Genomic DNA, 16,236 nt, shown 5'->3' with positions numbered 1-16,236 from the left:
CTCGTCCTTACAAAATAATCCCCACTCATGGCCTGATATATTGCTAGAAAGATTGTCCTCCATGCCGACCTTCAGCTCACATCGGTAAACCCTCGACCTAGAAAGAAGTCGGACTTGAAAGACCTGATCAACAGCAAGTCCTAGTCATTGGAGCACTATAGGTTGGAGCACCTAAAAAGAGAAACGAATAAAAATATTAAACAAATATCTATGGTATATATACGTAACAGATCATATTATTACTCATGCAAAAGATGTTAAGAACATACCAATGGTGCTTGTTCTGTAACATGTTTGTGGGTCACATAAACACCGAAGAAGAGATCCTTCTTAGCCTCTATTGAAAACCACGACGGATTACCGTCGAGATCTCTCTTAATAGAGTTCGGGTCAAAATCATTCCGAATGACCCATTCGCCAGGGAGTCCCCAAAAATTTACAATACCCATTTCAAATATTGTAACACAAGCAGTCAGATTGTGACTCTCCACAGCTAAAGAATCGAACCGAAGGCTGAAACCCGCCTTCAATCCATGTCCGTTGACGAAATTTGAGAATTTTATAGTGGATAATCTGGTACTCATCCCTTCGGTGCTTTGAAGACGACATAAACGGATAGGATAGGATCATCGACCTGGCAAACTAAGGAGAATACGCGTTGAACCTTCACTGCCTCGAATTTCAGTCAACCAAGCCCTTGGCAATAACTTAAAATACAATGAGATAAACAAAACATAAATAAAAGGTTATATATAAAGTATATAAATGTAACCACTGAAATGGCAATGAAATTATATTCATCTTACCACTGCTTCTTTGGTGCGACAAATGTTTTCTTGGTAATGTGAAATGGTCATTTCAAAGTGGTGCACAATTTTGGGGCCTGAAAACAGAGTAAACAGACCATAAGCATACGAATTAACACACTATCGATAGCAAAACATAACTGATTGAGAGTAAATGCAGAGGAAATATACCAACAACAGTTAATATTAGAGTAAGTTCTTCGATCCAAATCAAACAACATGAAAGTAAATCAAATTATCAAAATACTTCCGAAAATGTCAATTATTACACTAACGGAAAGAGATTATTTTCCATTCCTAAAATAGAAACTACATGCAAAGTTCTATTTACTCATCAAAATCACGCAAAATAATAAACTGTCATCAAATCATTCATCCACAACACTTACAACAGAAAAAAAAACATGAAATTAAAAGACAAGTTAAGAGTCAAATCGTACCTTTGAACGAAAAGCAAAGCTTCGTGGAAGGAAACCGTCGCTTCTTGTAAGTGAATTTTGTGAGAGAAAGAGAGAATTTAAGAGGATTAGGGTTTCGAAAGTCAGAAGAGAGAGTTGTGGTCGAGATGATTTAACTGTAGATTTCGCGTGTTTTCAAGACGATAAGAGGAATCTGAAAAGTTAATTAATCATGTTCATCCCTATTGCCACGGTTTATGAACAGTGGAGACAAAAAACAATCTCTACGTCTATCAAACCGTGCCATATTGTACTTTACACCACATATTTTTTTCGTTGTTAAAAAACCGTGGCATAAAGTATCATACGCCACGGTTTTATACTCGTGGACGAAAAACATTACCACGATTATGAAACCGTGGCCATAGGTAACTTTACGCCACGCTTTTTTGGCCGTCGATACCCTTAGCGTGGCGCAATTCCAATTTTCTACTAGTGATTATAACATGAGCTATCAAATAGGTTAACTAGATGTAACACCCGTACTCTAATTTAGACACGAATTTTAACTAGACATCGCGATTAGCTGTAATTAATTTTTTTCGCGTAACGAAATATCAAGAGAAAATTAGCCATTTTTTTGTGAATTCTACCGACACCATAAATTCAACCTTGTCAGAAAATACAATGACATACAATATGAATTCAACCATGAATAGTAAAATATACATTTCAAATCACTAGGATTTTTCAACACCTATCATAGAGGAAGATGAGTCCTCTTGTAGGCTTCCTAATTGCATGCAACGAAGAACCTCATTGCATATATATCATTCACAACATTATGTATCCTCCGTAACAAAGAAACATTCAACAAATCCCATTCTCATTTTTCAAACAATCATAGCCAAGACAATCATTCAATTCAGTTTATTTTTCAGTCCAATTACAATAAATTTCAGTCCAAAGTTCTTCCGTAACAAGCTTACGGAAGATTACAACTGTCAAAACTTACAAAATCGTCTAAATTTCACTGCCAAAAATTCGATTAGCTCAGAATCATTTCAAATAAACATATGTCGTAGACAAGGTATAAACAAACTCAAAACTAGAAGAATTACAGTGATCGGACGATCGGAAACCACTGAGTCACGACCGAGTTGAGTGTCGGTCGTCTCTGAGTCAGCCGAGTTAGGTCCGAGTTGAGGGTCCCAAGGCATCGTGGGAGGCCGACGAGTCCTTCCGAGCAGAAGCCGTCACGAGAGCTGGTGGTCGGAATCTTCAAAGGTAAAATCCGACCACTCCCTGCACTCAAATCGATTTATTTTTAGCATAATTAGACTTCCCATAGTCCATAGAACAACATAGTAGAAGGAGAGATCATAATTTGAACTTTTTATAGTCGGACCCGAAACCCTAAAATTCGAATTAAAGCCGAACGGAGAGACATCGTGGAAAACTAACCTCGTATTCGTGATCTTCCTGTTGATTACTACCGGAAACGGTCAAGATTTTGGCCGGAGACAATCGTCTCCGGCGAAGACGACGAACAACAGAGAGAGATCGTTGTCGCAAGGTTAAAGAAGAAGGAGTAATAATTGAACCGATTTGGTTCAATCATTTATATAGCAGGAGTTAAAATCGGTTAAATAGAGTAAAAGACTATAATACCCTTAAAATTTTTAAATATTTACAAGATTACCAACGTGTTTTATTTCGGTCAAGATTTGGTCAAAGGTTAAATTATCTTTTTACTGTATTAAAATCGGTTCGTTTCAATCTGTACCGGTTCGATCTGATTCTTATAACCAGCTTTATAATAAATTACCTTTATACCCCTCCGTATAATATCTACAGACTTACCAACGCGTCTGTTTTGAGTCAAAGGCTATACTGGTCATTTCATAATCCCGAACCTGATTATTATTCTGAACCTAAATTGAAACCCTAAAAGTAATATTTTTATCTTCCGAACCAAATAAAATCATTTTTACTAGTCCCAAACCTACCAAATTTTTACAATAAGTTAAAAATCTTGTTTTGAACATAATATGTGAAAATTAGAATTTAAAGATAACAAATCTAATTTATTTCGATTTTTTGATAAATTAGAGTTAAAAGATATATTGTTAATGTAATTAATTGTCTTAAAAATTATTTGGAGCAGTAAATCGGTTTAAAAAAATTATGGAAAAATTAAAGTATATTATTTTAAATGATTAGGAATATTGTGCAAATTTCTTAAATATTTTTATGGCATAAAAGTATTTAATTCAATAATTGGATTAAGAAAAAATTGATTTTAGAAAAATAATTAAAGAAATATTTTAAAAGTAACTTAGAGTTATAACGACGAGTGTGACGTGTACGGTTTAATTTGTAGTAAACACTAATATGAGTTAAAGATCAAGTCAAATAAAGAAGAACAACAAGATATGTCATTTATCCTAACATTTGAATGTAATGATTTTTATATATCGTCTATTAGGTAACGAAACCACGGCGACATCGGAGGTGTAGTTAATATCGATTAGAATATATCGATCTTCATTACTGTGAGTAGACTTTTAATTATAGAAGGCGCTTATATTTTTATTGTGTACTTCATGCATATTGTTTGTATATATAATATATATAATAGCTACCTAGGATTGATTATATTATATATACAAATATATATATATATATATACGAATTTGATATTTATATATATATTGGGATATTTATATATATATATGTTGGGGAAAATATTATGAACTATATGATAAATAATCATATATATAACTTGGGAAAAAATATTCGGAAATAATTCTAAATAAATTAAGCGGATAAATGTCCGTAAAGATTTATTATAAATCACTACTACATGTAACCACATGTGGGAAACTCGGATAAATACATAAATCGATTCCTGAGTTCGACGGAACTCACGATAGGAATCCACGTTGGTTCTACGGAATGCCTAGAAGGGTTGTTTGTCATGACACAGCACTGGGCTACGGAGGGTCTACGGGCCATAGTTCAGAAGCTCAACCAGAGCCTGGTTGAGGAGTAGTGAAGGTAGTTGTTCTAGCTAAGGACACTAGACTTTATCGGTAACCGATAAAGGTTTGAAAAGTGGGATAAAGTGGTTACCATTTAATAGAAATAAATAACTTATTTATGATTGTCTGAATTGATTGAAAGTTGATCTTGATTTTAAATACATAAAATTATTTTGATATTAAAATCATCGACTCGCCTAGTCGACCAGGTAAGATTTTGGTGAATGCATTGTATGATAATATTTTCAAATATTACCGTGGATAGAACCTAGAATATATATAAGGGAGGGAAAAATCCTCCTATAATTAACGGTCTACTCACGGGATTTTATATCTCATAAACGTTGAATAAAATTTTTACAAGTAACAAATAGTTAGAAAATACCAGTGATGACTAGTAGCATAAGATCTCATTCGGAGATCGAGGTAGATTACTCCATAGCCTCGAGTAAAGCATAATATTTATCTTCATTAAATAACTCATCTGGGCGGCACTAGTGCTAAAGTGTGGCTTAGACTTAACCTGACTTTTATTATTGTTATAAACTTATATGTAACTAAAATACTTAATTATGTTTTAATATTTTATGGAGAATATAAAACTCGAATAAAGATTTATTTGCTAATTGATGAGTATTAAAAACAAAACTCCCGACGCCCCTCGACTCGAGTGATCTCCCATCCTTAAGGGAAATTACGAGGAGGGTGTCACACTAGAATTCAAGTTCTACGTTTATTTGGATGATTATAATGTCTTGCTAGATACCAATTATATCGGTTTAGGCCAATATGATATAAGGCCTAGAGCAAGTGGGAGATTGTTAGAATTTATGCTTTAAAGCACATAATATATTGGACCTGTGACTAAATAAACAGTAGCCTATTGGGCCGCACAATAGATTGTGACGAATGGGCTAGGATTAATTGGGATGACCTAAAAATCGGGTACAACACTATAAATACTAGTGTTGGCCAAATTTTAGGGTTACATATGTTGGAATCCTCTCAGTTAATGCAGCCACCTAAAAATCCTAGTTACGCAGAACTAGCATTCTGCTTCTCTTTCATGCAATCGTGTGTGAGAGTCAATAGAGAGGCGACGTTCGACAGTTAAACGGAGTCTAATCATCACGCAAAGGAAGAAGATAACCTAAGGAGGACATTATTGAGAAAAGTTATCATGTTCGCACAATTCTTCTTTGTTTTATCGTGACTATGTCGAAACAAATGTTCCTAAATTTATTTTATGCGATTGATATATATTTCCGCTACTTATATGATCATGTTTGATGATTGAATCGCATGTTAATTCTCCTCAGACTAATCATACAAGAAATTAATAATCGAAATTAGTTTAGAGTTCTTATCGTTCTGAATAACTATTATTGTGGAAATTAATTATTTCCTTAAAATTATGCAACATTGAATTTCTCTGTACATTTATAGTACGCATACATGCGTGAATTGAGGGACATGAAAACATAAAAACGGTAAAACCAACATATAATTATTTAGGCTGCACGATTAGAAACGACCACCAGCTTATATATATAAGAAACAATACAGTTGCAACTTCCATGGATATAATAAAACCTAAAGAAATGTTAGTTCTTGTCTGTAAATGCAAATGGCCCGCTATTGAAACCAGAAAAATAAAATAAAATGTTGCAGTCTTTTCTGTATTGGATCACCATGCTGGAATTATTTTATGTTTTCCCATGAATAACCGTCGAGATAAGCTAATGTTTCAATTATATATAGTGTGATTATATTTCCATGACGACAATAATATTAGTTAGAAGATCTAATTTTTTGACAATATCATACACCCGAATACAATATTATTTTATTTTATTTTCGCATATCATCACAGATTCACAGTATTTAAAAATTCACATTTACATTTTTTTGTATTATTAAAATGTGCATGTGGGTGCTAGGGTTTGGGTGGACCATTAAATTAAATTTTATAATATGGCATTCAATTATGTGAACTCAAAATGCACACGATGACCATGACCTGCCTCACTTTGTTAGGTTAAATTGTGAACGATGCAATATCCGGCCAACTACGCTACCTAAGCTACCCCCTATACATACTATATACATACTCGTATCAATAGCCTCTAACACATTTTTTTTTTTTCTAATACATATTTTTTTAATTTTTTTTCATACATTTAAAGAGATATATTTTGTCATTATTAATAAATATGTATATTTTTTTGAATATATTTAGAAAAGTTAAAAAAATATGTTAATAAACATGTATTAACAGACAGAGGGAGTATCTTTATTTCGATTTCTACTCGGATTTACGTCCTTTCAAGCTTTTTTCATAACATCCTCACAGCATCTTGCCCGAAGACTAGCTAGTTTCTTTTGTATTATGGTTCATTGATATGGTGGTACTTAGTTAGGAGAGAGTTTAATAAGGGTATGTTTGTAGCATGTTAATTTGGAGCAATATAAAGTATATTAAGGCTTAGATTATCAAACTATATATGAAATGAAAGTATATATCAATGTATAAAGTACATTATAAGTTAGATTTATATATTATCAAAAAAAAAAAGAAGAAGTTAGATTTATATTCATCTCTCTTCAAAACTAATGAATTATTTGGGGCCCTATAATATGGAATGAGAGCCACGCTGCTCAAATAAAATATTGTAGTTCTTTTATGTTCAAATATTCAATTCAATAACTGTAATTACATCAATTAAGTTACGTATATAATATAATAGGCCGCGAATGAAAATCCACACCGACTTTAGTTAGTTAAATTCATTGGTCACGTGATCAACACTACTCTCATGTTGATATACATATATATGACAACTCACAAGCACAAGCTTGAAGGAAAGCGAAATCCTAAAAGAGAAGGCAAAAGTAATCATTTGGTCCTATTTTAAACGTTGTTGAACTGTTTCATTCTTTCAAATATAAATCAAATCAAATGGTCATTCAAACGTTAATTTTTGAACTCGTTAGTCTCTCGACCCTAACGGACGTTAATTTTTGCGATCTGTCACTTTTAGCCAATCATAGAGTGCCACGTGTCACTTACGTGTAAACAAAATTCCACTTAGGCTTTGTTGAACCGAATCGAACCAATTTATTTGTGGATTATAAACAAACGAACCGAACCGGTTCGCCTCATTCTTCTTCTTCCGCACGACATCTCTTCCCTCGCCATTCTCTCTGCTCGCCATCGTCGATCACAATTCCGGTGGCTTATCCGGCCGATTGAAGACTAGTTTCGAAAACTTACATCGTGGGAAAGCTAAATATGAGGTTAGTTTCTTCTAATTCGACTTGATTTTTCTTTAATTTTGAAATTAGGATTCCGTGTATATGAACAAAATTTGGAGTTTTGCTTTGATTCTCTAATATGTTGTAATAGGTGTCGTGAAGATCTTACCTATGTATTTTTCAAGAAAATACAACGTGTTTAAGGGCTCTTACCGACTGTTTGAAGTTTTCGGCGCGGCGGTTCATGGCGGCGGCGGTGTTGCGGCTCGTGTCGGACGTCGGGAAAGCTCGATTCACTCGAGTTTCGTCGATTGAAGCTTCACCGGACTCGGATTGAGTCCCTGTTCGCGATTAAAGGTTCATCGGGTGGTCGGTGACAGAAAAGGTGTTTTCTGGTGGGACAGAGCTTATATCCTCCGTAGATTTTCAAGTTCTAGGTTTTCAAGGCAAATAATTTTCATTTATTTGTTTCGTTTCGCATTGGTTTCATACTCTTCCGCCACTCACTGATACTTTTCGATTTTAGCATGTTCAACCGAGAAAGACTGGGTTTTTTTTAGGCGATCGTTTGAGATTATAACAGAAGAGATGAAATTGAGAAACTTGATTTGCTTGTTTAACAGAATATAGAATTGGGTTCTGTTTGATTTTTCAAACCGTGCTCAGAATGAGCTCGAACAAGCAACACTTTTTCGTCAAGGACTTGACGGAGGAAGCAAAGAAGAGGATTGTGATATTGGAGTCTATTTGATGTTTTCTCGTTCTTTGATTTGTTTGAGTAACATGACAGTACTGGTTAAATGTTGTGATTATGGCCAAAGATTGATAGTTTTTGTTTGAAGTATGTATTTTTTCGTAACTAACTGAGTTTGGTGCGTGCATTCTCATTGTTTGTTATGAAGCAGCATTTCTCAGTCGTTGTTGATTTGATCAGTACTCACTCTTTTTCTGGTGGGACGTTGGGTTGACGGTTCGGTTCGTTCGTTTATAATCCACAAATAAATTGGTTCGATTCTGTTCAACAAAGTCTAGGTAGAATTTTGTTTACACGTAAGTGACACGTGGCACTCTATGTTTGGCTAAAAGTGACAAATCGACAAAATTAACGTCTGTTTGGGTCGAGGGACTAACGAGTTCAAAAATTAACGTTTGAGGGACCATTTGATTTGATTTATGTTTGGAGGGATAAAACAGTTCAACAACGTTTAAAATAGGGACTAAATGGTTACTTTTGCCTAAAAGAAAATAAAAATTGAAGCACCTGAAGTCCTGATCAGCACAAAAATTCTAATTGAGAAGAAGTGTTGGATGATCCTTGAGGACTCTGGTAATTTGAACAAATACTATAAAACAACGAGAGGAGTAAAAGTTTAATGACATTAGAGAAATGTCGATGAAATGCTCACTCCGACAACATTCACTTAATAAACTCAAAAATAATGAGTTTAGAATTCTTATTTGCACGAAAATATTTGTCTCATGTAAATTAGAAATATGATCGAAACAAACGTAAGAGATGATAGTTTGATACGTTAATTATTATTTGTTTTGTTTCGTTATTAATTTGTATTTTTTTATTTTAATGTTAATGGATGTGGATGGTATGTATCCAACATTGATTTGTTTTAGTTTCGTTTTCACTTTTATAATTTGTACTCGTAGCTTGATTGTGGATGATTTTATTGTGGATATTGTTGTTTATATTTTACAACACCTTATATTTTCACCTAATTAGAAAGGACTAGGGCTTAATTTATCAAGAAATTATCGACAACTGACATGATCATGTTCGGCCACCTAAATTTCTATTAACAATAATTTCTTCCAGTATCAAAATAAATAAACAATATTAGAATTGTGATCGTTGCATGCACAACATTTGCAAGCTCTAAATATTATATGCATTGTTAAAACTGTTTTGTCTCATGGATATTTTACATATTTTTTCAAGTGTACAGCTATTTTGCGATTTGCATCTCTATAAAACTAAATAAGCAAAAGGTAATTTCTCATTTTTTTAACTTTTGGGGATCACATTATAAGGTGAAAGGTGTAATAACTGGTTGAGAGGTTTGGTCAATTGCAAATAAATTCTTTGTTGTTGGGTGAAACTAGAAGAACGCGTAGAGCAGTAAATGTGGATGGGTGGTTCTGCTGAATGTGAGTATATATATGTGTGTGATGAGCTAAAAGCTTTATTAATTAATCCAAATATCATACTTGAAACAAAATAAAATATTGTTGGTGATGAATATGAAGATAGAGAAAGACTAGACCCAAGTAATTAGCTATAGCCACTTCCATTAATTATACTACTACTCCATAGCATTTTCTCTCATCTTTAATGGAGTATAAGAATACTATACTGTGAAGGAGATCGATCAAAGTTGTAATTAATTGCAGTGTATACATATTTAAAATTAGTAATTTAATTCTTTCACCATTTATTGAATGGTTATAAATGGGAAAGACAACATGTACCATTAAAGATGAGAGAAAATGCTCTTCCCAAATTCACTTCAGTCATTAATTTTGCAGTTGAATATAGTTTCATTCATTTATTTGTTTATTTTATGCATTCTGAATTTTTTTTTTAATACGGTAAAGTTTGTTGAGAGAAACAAAAAAACTCTAAAATGTTACTTAATGGTTAAATGGTGATTTGTTACTTATTATCCTTATCGATACATATTTCGTTAGTTAACATTAACAAAGAAAAATAGAGTGTGGGAAATATAGAGGCTAGTTTTATGTCGTGCAGCGTCTGGCTAGCTTGATCATGTCTATTATCTTCTACTCGAGTTTTACCAACTTATCTACTAGCCTCTTTTCCTATGCACATTACGTAGGAAAAAAGTCCGAGTATTTCCGGATGAAGAGAGTATAATCAGTATAATTCATTTAAGTTTAAATGATCAATACAAATGAAGTAACGAGTTTATTAAACTCCACTATTGATAAGCTTTTATTTCATTTTCAAATGGAATGTTTTGTGATGTTATGGCCTTTTATTCGATTTAAAGCAAACATCAATCAACTTAATTTAAACAAGACTGGGTTACATTGATACATCTACTTTATACGCTACAAAGTATGGGCTAATCCTCCTCACTAAATACATCTAAAGTCCTATCCTTAAATTAAACTTCATAGTTTCTTAATACCATCATTTCAGTAAATATGAAAGGAAATCGAATCAGAGATTATAAACGTTTTCAGCGGCTGTAATATCGTCGACAAAATATACTTTATTCCTATTTACGTCACCTTCACATATGCCTAACCTCGTTCTCCTAAAGAATACTCGATTGTAGGCTTCGGACATTTACCTGTACCCCAAGCAAAGCGGAATGTGTCAAATTGGTAATAGCTGACATATTCTGGACTCGTCATATCACCATTAATTTCTTGCGACGAGTCAGAATTAATTTATGTTCTATGAACCCGAGCTAGCTATACTCACTTTTAGGAGAATGTTTAGATTGAGAAGTTTCAGCACGACTTAGCCGTTTCTTCCTGTATCTCCAAGCTACTTGAATGCGTTTTGCAGCAAGGAGTCTCCAATAGGGTGATTCATACCTGTTGTCAGTGAAAATATATCTTTTTTGAGAACAACCTAGACAGAAATTGCATAGAAGGAAAGTTGATTGGAGAAAAAGTAACCTTATAGCTCCTTGAGCACGTGGGCTTCTAAAGAATCTTAAGAACATACTAGTTACTTCTTCAAGGTCCTTAGCTTGAAGTGAAAATGCTTCTACATTAGTTAAGCATCGTACTGAGCGGTTGCTAAACACCCTTTGACCGATATTTCTAATTTTCTTCCCATCTGTAAGAAGAGGATCCATGATAAATAAATCAGTTGATAAAATATGTATAGCCCAACTAACAAGTTCCACGTGCCAGTAAAAGTCTGCATAATACATACCTTTGTTTACGCCAGAATGCTCGAGACACGAAGCGAAAAGCTCCTCCCCACATACACCCCCTTCAGATAATGGAACTCGATTCCCATCTTCTCCAATGCTCTCCATCTTCCCACGCACAATGAAAATAATCCTCTCAATTGGGCCACCATGATACAAAACTATGCTTCCTTTAATATAGGTCCTTTGTTTAAGCCTCTCGCAAATGGCGTCTAAGACTGGATCCTCCATAACCACAAATATTTGAACCTACCCAAAATTGTGACGAGTACAAGCCTAAATTAGCATTTTTAAAAGGACAAAATTGGTTTCCTCATGCAATAAATTAAAGAGAAAATTATACTGATTCATTCATGGTCTTACTTTCTTGACAAAATTGAAGAGATGGCGTCTTATGTCCTTTTGCAGGTCTTCAGGCAAGTTGTCAAACAGAATATCCTCATTTACTCCTCTGGTGGCAGCCCAGTTATAACGTTCGGACTCTCGTACACGCCTACAAGATAAAGCAATGAAACCACGTCACTGGAAAATGTAAACCATAGAATTACAAAAGTCTCAAAACGATATCTCAAGGCTCATTTAAAATAAACGTTCGACAATTGGAACTTGAATTGGATCGAGTAGCATATAGTGCAACCATAAGTTTCTGAACAAGATGCAAACTACTCTATGAGATAAAAAATGATCTATGCTAAAACATTCTTAAAATCATTTTTTCGTAATGAACGACTCCACAAGGATAGGATTTGAAGTAAGTGAGACGAAACGGGCTTATGAAGATGCAACTGACAAATAGTGATCGCGAGCATCTGAGACCATCAGGAATGGAAAAAGTATCAACCTTCGTAGTTCTTCTGGTAGACGGCGATGGCTCATCCACTGCTCAACATCACGGCGTCGCAATGACATTTCTAGCCTCCTAAATTAAGAAAAATCAAGAAGGTGACTTTTCATAATACATGTAAGATAATTTCTCTACTATGTGAGCTGAGGCTGCAAATAACCTAGTACAAGTTCAAACTATGCCATTTTTCAAAAATAGCAAACATCTGACATTCAACATCCAAGACATAAACAAAGCAACATTCTCTTTGATCACAAAAAATAAAAGAAAAAAAGAGAGTCAGTACCTCCGTCCAAGAGCTTGGAGAAAATTCTGCATATTTCCAATTAGAAGAGCAAAGAGCAAGAGGCCTAATCCAATAATGGCCATGGTAAAAAGAACTTCCCAAATGAAATAACTTGGAACTTGATTTCCCGCTAAAGTACTGATTTGCTACAGAAAGTCACATGAGGAATTAAATTAAAAACCACAGTTAGTTTATGGATGACACAATTTAACAGCAAATGCAATAAAGTAACTATGGGCCCCAACAATTAACACATCAAGAATAATATTCACAAATTTTGAAAAAATTGCAACATATAACCAAATATAACGGTTGCTTTGTTTATACAAGCCAAAAGAAGAAATTACAATAATCAAGCTTGTAGATTAAAACACATGGAGTAGCATTAAGAATGAGCATATCTCAGTTGTTAAAAGGAGTTGTATTCAATAGGAATCTATTTCTGCACGTGAGAGGAATATAAGAAGAATACCTGGAATCCCCAAAACAATGAATATACATATCTAGTAACCATATCCGATTTCGCGGTAAGGTTAACCGCTAGCTGGTAGATTCCATAATTAATACTACCATGGTCTGTAAAACAAAGTGAAGCATTCGCATTATTTGTCCACTCAGGCCAAGATACAGAACTGTTAAACTTATCAGTATTGCCATGCCCACAGTCAATGAAGTCTGAACAGTGTGGGATTTTTGAGTCTTTGCAGGCATTTCTAAAACATTGATTAACCCTCTGTAAAAAGAAAAAAAAAATCAGTAGGATTCTCTAAATGAGCTAAAAGAAAAAAGAGAGACAGAAGATGGGAAGATTAGTCAATGAAGGCATACTATCATTTATCTTGCACACAAAGAAAACTCTTTTTGGTCAAAATTTGTTCTTTTCCTTCATTAGAACTCAAAAACTGTGCTCACTGAAGGATGTTTCAATAGCTTCCTGACAATGATTAGTTCTCTCCCTTTTTTTTTTTTTTGGTGTTCTCGGAGGTCAAACATTGATATCTCATAATTTGCAAGAGTGTTAATAAGTGAATTTTGCTAACTATGGATCAGCTGTACACTACAGTTTAAAGTTGGCCTGGCATCACCAAAGCCTCGGTTAATCGGAGATGCTACATTAGTGTTTTTTATTCTTAAACCCTCACTAACTGTGGTTAAATCCTGAAAAAAAACTAGTCGATTCATTTTACGTCAGAATTTCCAGGCTACAAATGCTGGTAACTGGAACCAATTTTTATTTAAGATGTAGCAGTTCGAAAAATTCAAAACAGAGTCGAGCAGAAAGATAACAAAGTTTCTCCAAAGATATATCAAGCTTTACCTGTAACCCAAAGAGGTACCAGCACGACCCGACAACATGGCCAGACAGCATAAAAGTGAAAAGATTTATCACAAAATTAGCCCATGCCGACTCGAAAATGAATCCAGTTGGAGATTGACCGACAAGTAAAGGCAAAAACCTGTACAACCTGGGTACATACTGAATCAAAACTGATACTCTCAAAAGATTCTTGGCATAATTTGCTCCTGATTGTCCCAAGAACTTTGGTAGGACCACCAATATCATAATCTGCAAATAGCCAAACGATTCATAAAGGTTTGAAAATAAACTTAATTGCTACTGAAATAAAGCACATACTACCATTCTGGATCCCGAGGAAAATTTTAAAATACAAATGCAAGAGGCAAAAAAAACTTACTTGAGGAAGTGGTAGAACGATAAACAAGTCGATAGGAAAGAAACTGCACAGGTAATTGCGAGCAATTTTTTTTGGATGGTCGACCAACTCTCCAGCAACCACTCTAGAATCAGGAGCAACATATGCCAACCTAAACTGAATAAACAACATCAATGATGAACAATTGAGACGCAAATACGGATACATAATATAATTTTAAATATCTAGACCATAAAAGAGTTACAATTAAGCATACTGATACATCAATATCAAAGGCAATAAATTCCAGAGGAATAAAAAAAAGAAGAAGAGAGGATGCCTCAAGTACCTGAAGAAGCATGTTTAATACGTATATAAAATCAGCTGTGCTTCTGAGACACACAATTGCTTTGGTCCAGGGCCAGCTTATCTTTATGCACTTATGTTTCTGCATTCATAACGCAAGGCAATCAATGAATGAACTATGAAGGATTCAACCATTTGAGAGAACAAGGATATTAAAGAACAATCTATACCTCCGATACTGACAGCAAGAAGAAAAATAATGGATCAATGAAGATAGCCAACAAGCAAGATATGGCAAAGAATTTGTTCCATTTCTGGATATGTTTATTATGAGGATTCACTACTGGAGGAATAAATTTTTGCAAACAGAAGAGTAATCTCCTCGTCCAACTTTTAGCATCACTGTATAAGAACTGCAAAAGAGTAAATACAAAGAACTAACTTGAGTATACTAGTCAAGTCAAATACATATTTCAGATGCAAATTCTTTGAATTGTATTTATGTAATAGGAGAAAAACAGATAAAGCATCTGAACATGAAAAAAAAGAACATTACTGCTAGGCAATAGTCACACCTTGGAATCAAAAATCATTGAAGTTCTGGAGTTCTTTTGCTGAGCTGGTTTGAAATTGTAATATGAAGGACATGTGGTGCAGTAAGGATCATTGCACATCCCCAACTGCCCAGACCTGAATAAATGATTGTTTTTGCCTGCATAATTATCCTCTGGCCACTCGTTCTCCTCCCTGCCAACGAAAGAAGGAAACCTTTCTGTCTTAGATTCCAGTGTCTTGAGAACTGCAGGGATGCTTTCAGGCTTACGGGGGACGTATATTGGACCACTCATTTGCACAAACGGAGTTCTTCTTTCATTCCTCAAAGGACCAGTGTGACCAACCAATGGGGGTTGATTAGGTTCATACAAGTCACTAGAGTTTGAAGGGATTGAAAGAGAAGCACTTCTGGTTCTGTTAGAAAACGTTCTTCTTTGATCGTCGTAATTTTGGTCCGACCGCTGGTTCTGCATCTCCAATAGCATAGGTATCTCATCTTTATCGTAATTGGCCATTTCTAGAAGCAAAAAGTAAAATTTCAGAAGTCCAGCAAGAAAACATTCACAAGGCAGCAGAAGTCCAGCAAGAAAACATTCACAAACCACTATATAAAGGCAAAACCAGCTCAATTAAAACCGTAAAATCAAGCATGGATTATCTCCACTTTCAGCACCAGAAACTCAATATTAAAATCCAAACATAAATTGATTCTAGAGAAACAACAAGCTTCATAATGTTTGGCTCCAACTACAATTGCCGATAGATTACATAAAAAATTGGCTAGCTGAAACAAAGTTCACAGAAATTTACAAAATTCCATTATTATGGGAGAAACGATCATTTTGTAGCTGAAAATCACAATTTCGCAGACGAAACCACAATTCAGGTTGACTTGGAGAAGCCATACGTTGACTGAACGAACACATAATCATAACATACAAATATACATGTATATCATAATCATCGCCGGTAATCTCCGTCGCACATTGGATAAAGAGATTTATAGGACGACTTTAATCAAACAATTACGTATTTTAATAAAAAAATACAAATAAGAACAAGAAGAAGAGACGATTAAGCTAACCTCAGGCTGAGAGTGAACAACGAGATGTTAAAACGGAGAATCAATCGTCGAGTATGGCCATTTTTTCCCGACGACGAGAA

General features: G+C 34.4%; 1 protein-coding gene across 1 annotated transcript; it reads right to left on the bottom strand.

Moving 5' to 3' along the window:
• Positions 1-10,952: 10,952 nt before the first annotated feature.
• On the bottom strand, positions 10,953-15,587 carry LOC139881922 (probable cyclic nucleotide-gated ion channel 20, chloroplastic). Its single transcript, XM_071866317.1, has 12 exons — positions 15,093-15,587; positions 14,748-14,930; positions 14,561-14,659; positions 14,254-14,388; positions 13,875-14,123; positions 13,029-13,289; positions 12,557-12,702; positions 12,268-12,345; positions 11,790-11,919; positions 11,429-11,675; positions 11,167-11,329; positions 10,953-11,082 (listed from the first exon to the last, which is right to left on the bottom strand). The coding sequence occupies exons 1-12, from the start codon at positions 15,585-15,587 to the stop codon at positions 10,953-10,955; spliced, it is 2,316 nt and encodes a 771-aa protein (XP_071722418.1).
• Positions 15,588-16,236: the final 649 nt, after the last annotated feature.

This window comes from Rutidosis leptorrhynchoides, unplaced genomic scaffold (genome assembly GCF_046630445.1).
Source record: "Rutidosis leptorrhynchoides isolate AG116_Rl617_1_P2 unplaced genomic scaffold, CSIRO_AGI_Rlap_v1 contig210, whole genome shotgun sequence".
Classification (NCBI taxonomy): Eukaryota; Viridiplantae; Streptophyta; class Magnoliopsida; order Asterales; family Asteraceae; genus Rutidosis; species Rutidosis leptorrhynchoides.
Note: the sequence above shows the minus strand (reverse complement) of the source record. Positions and strands in the feature narration are given on the sequence as shown.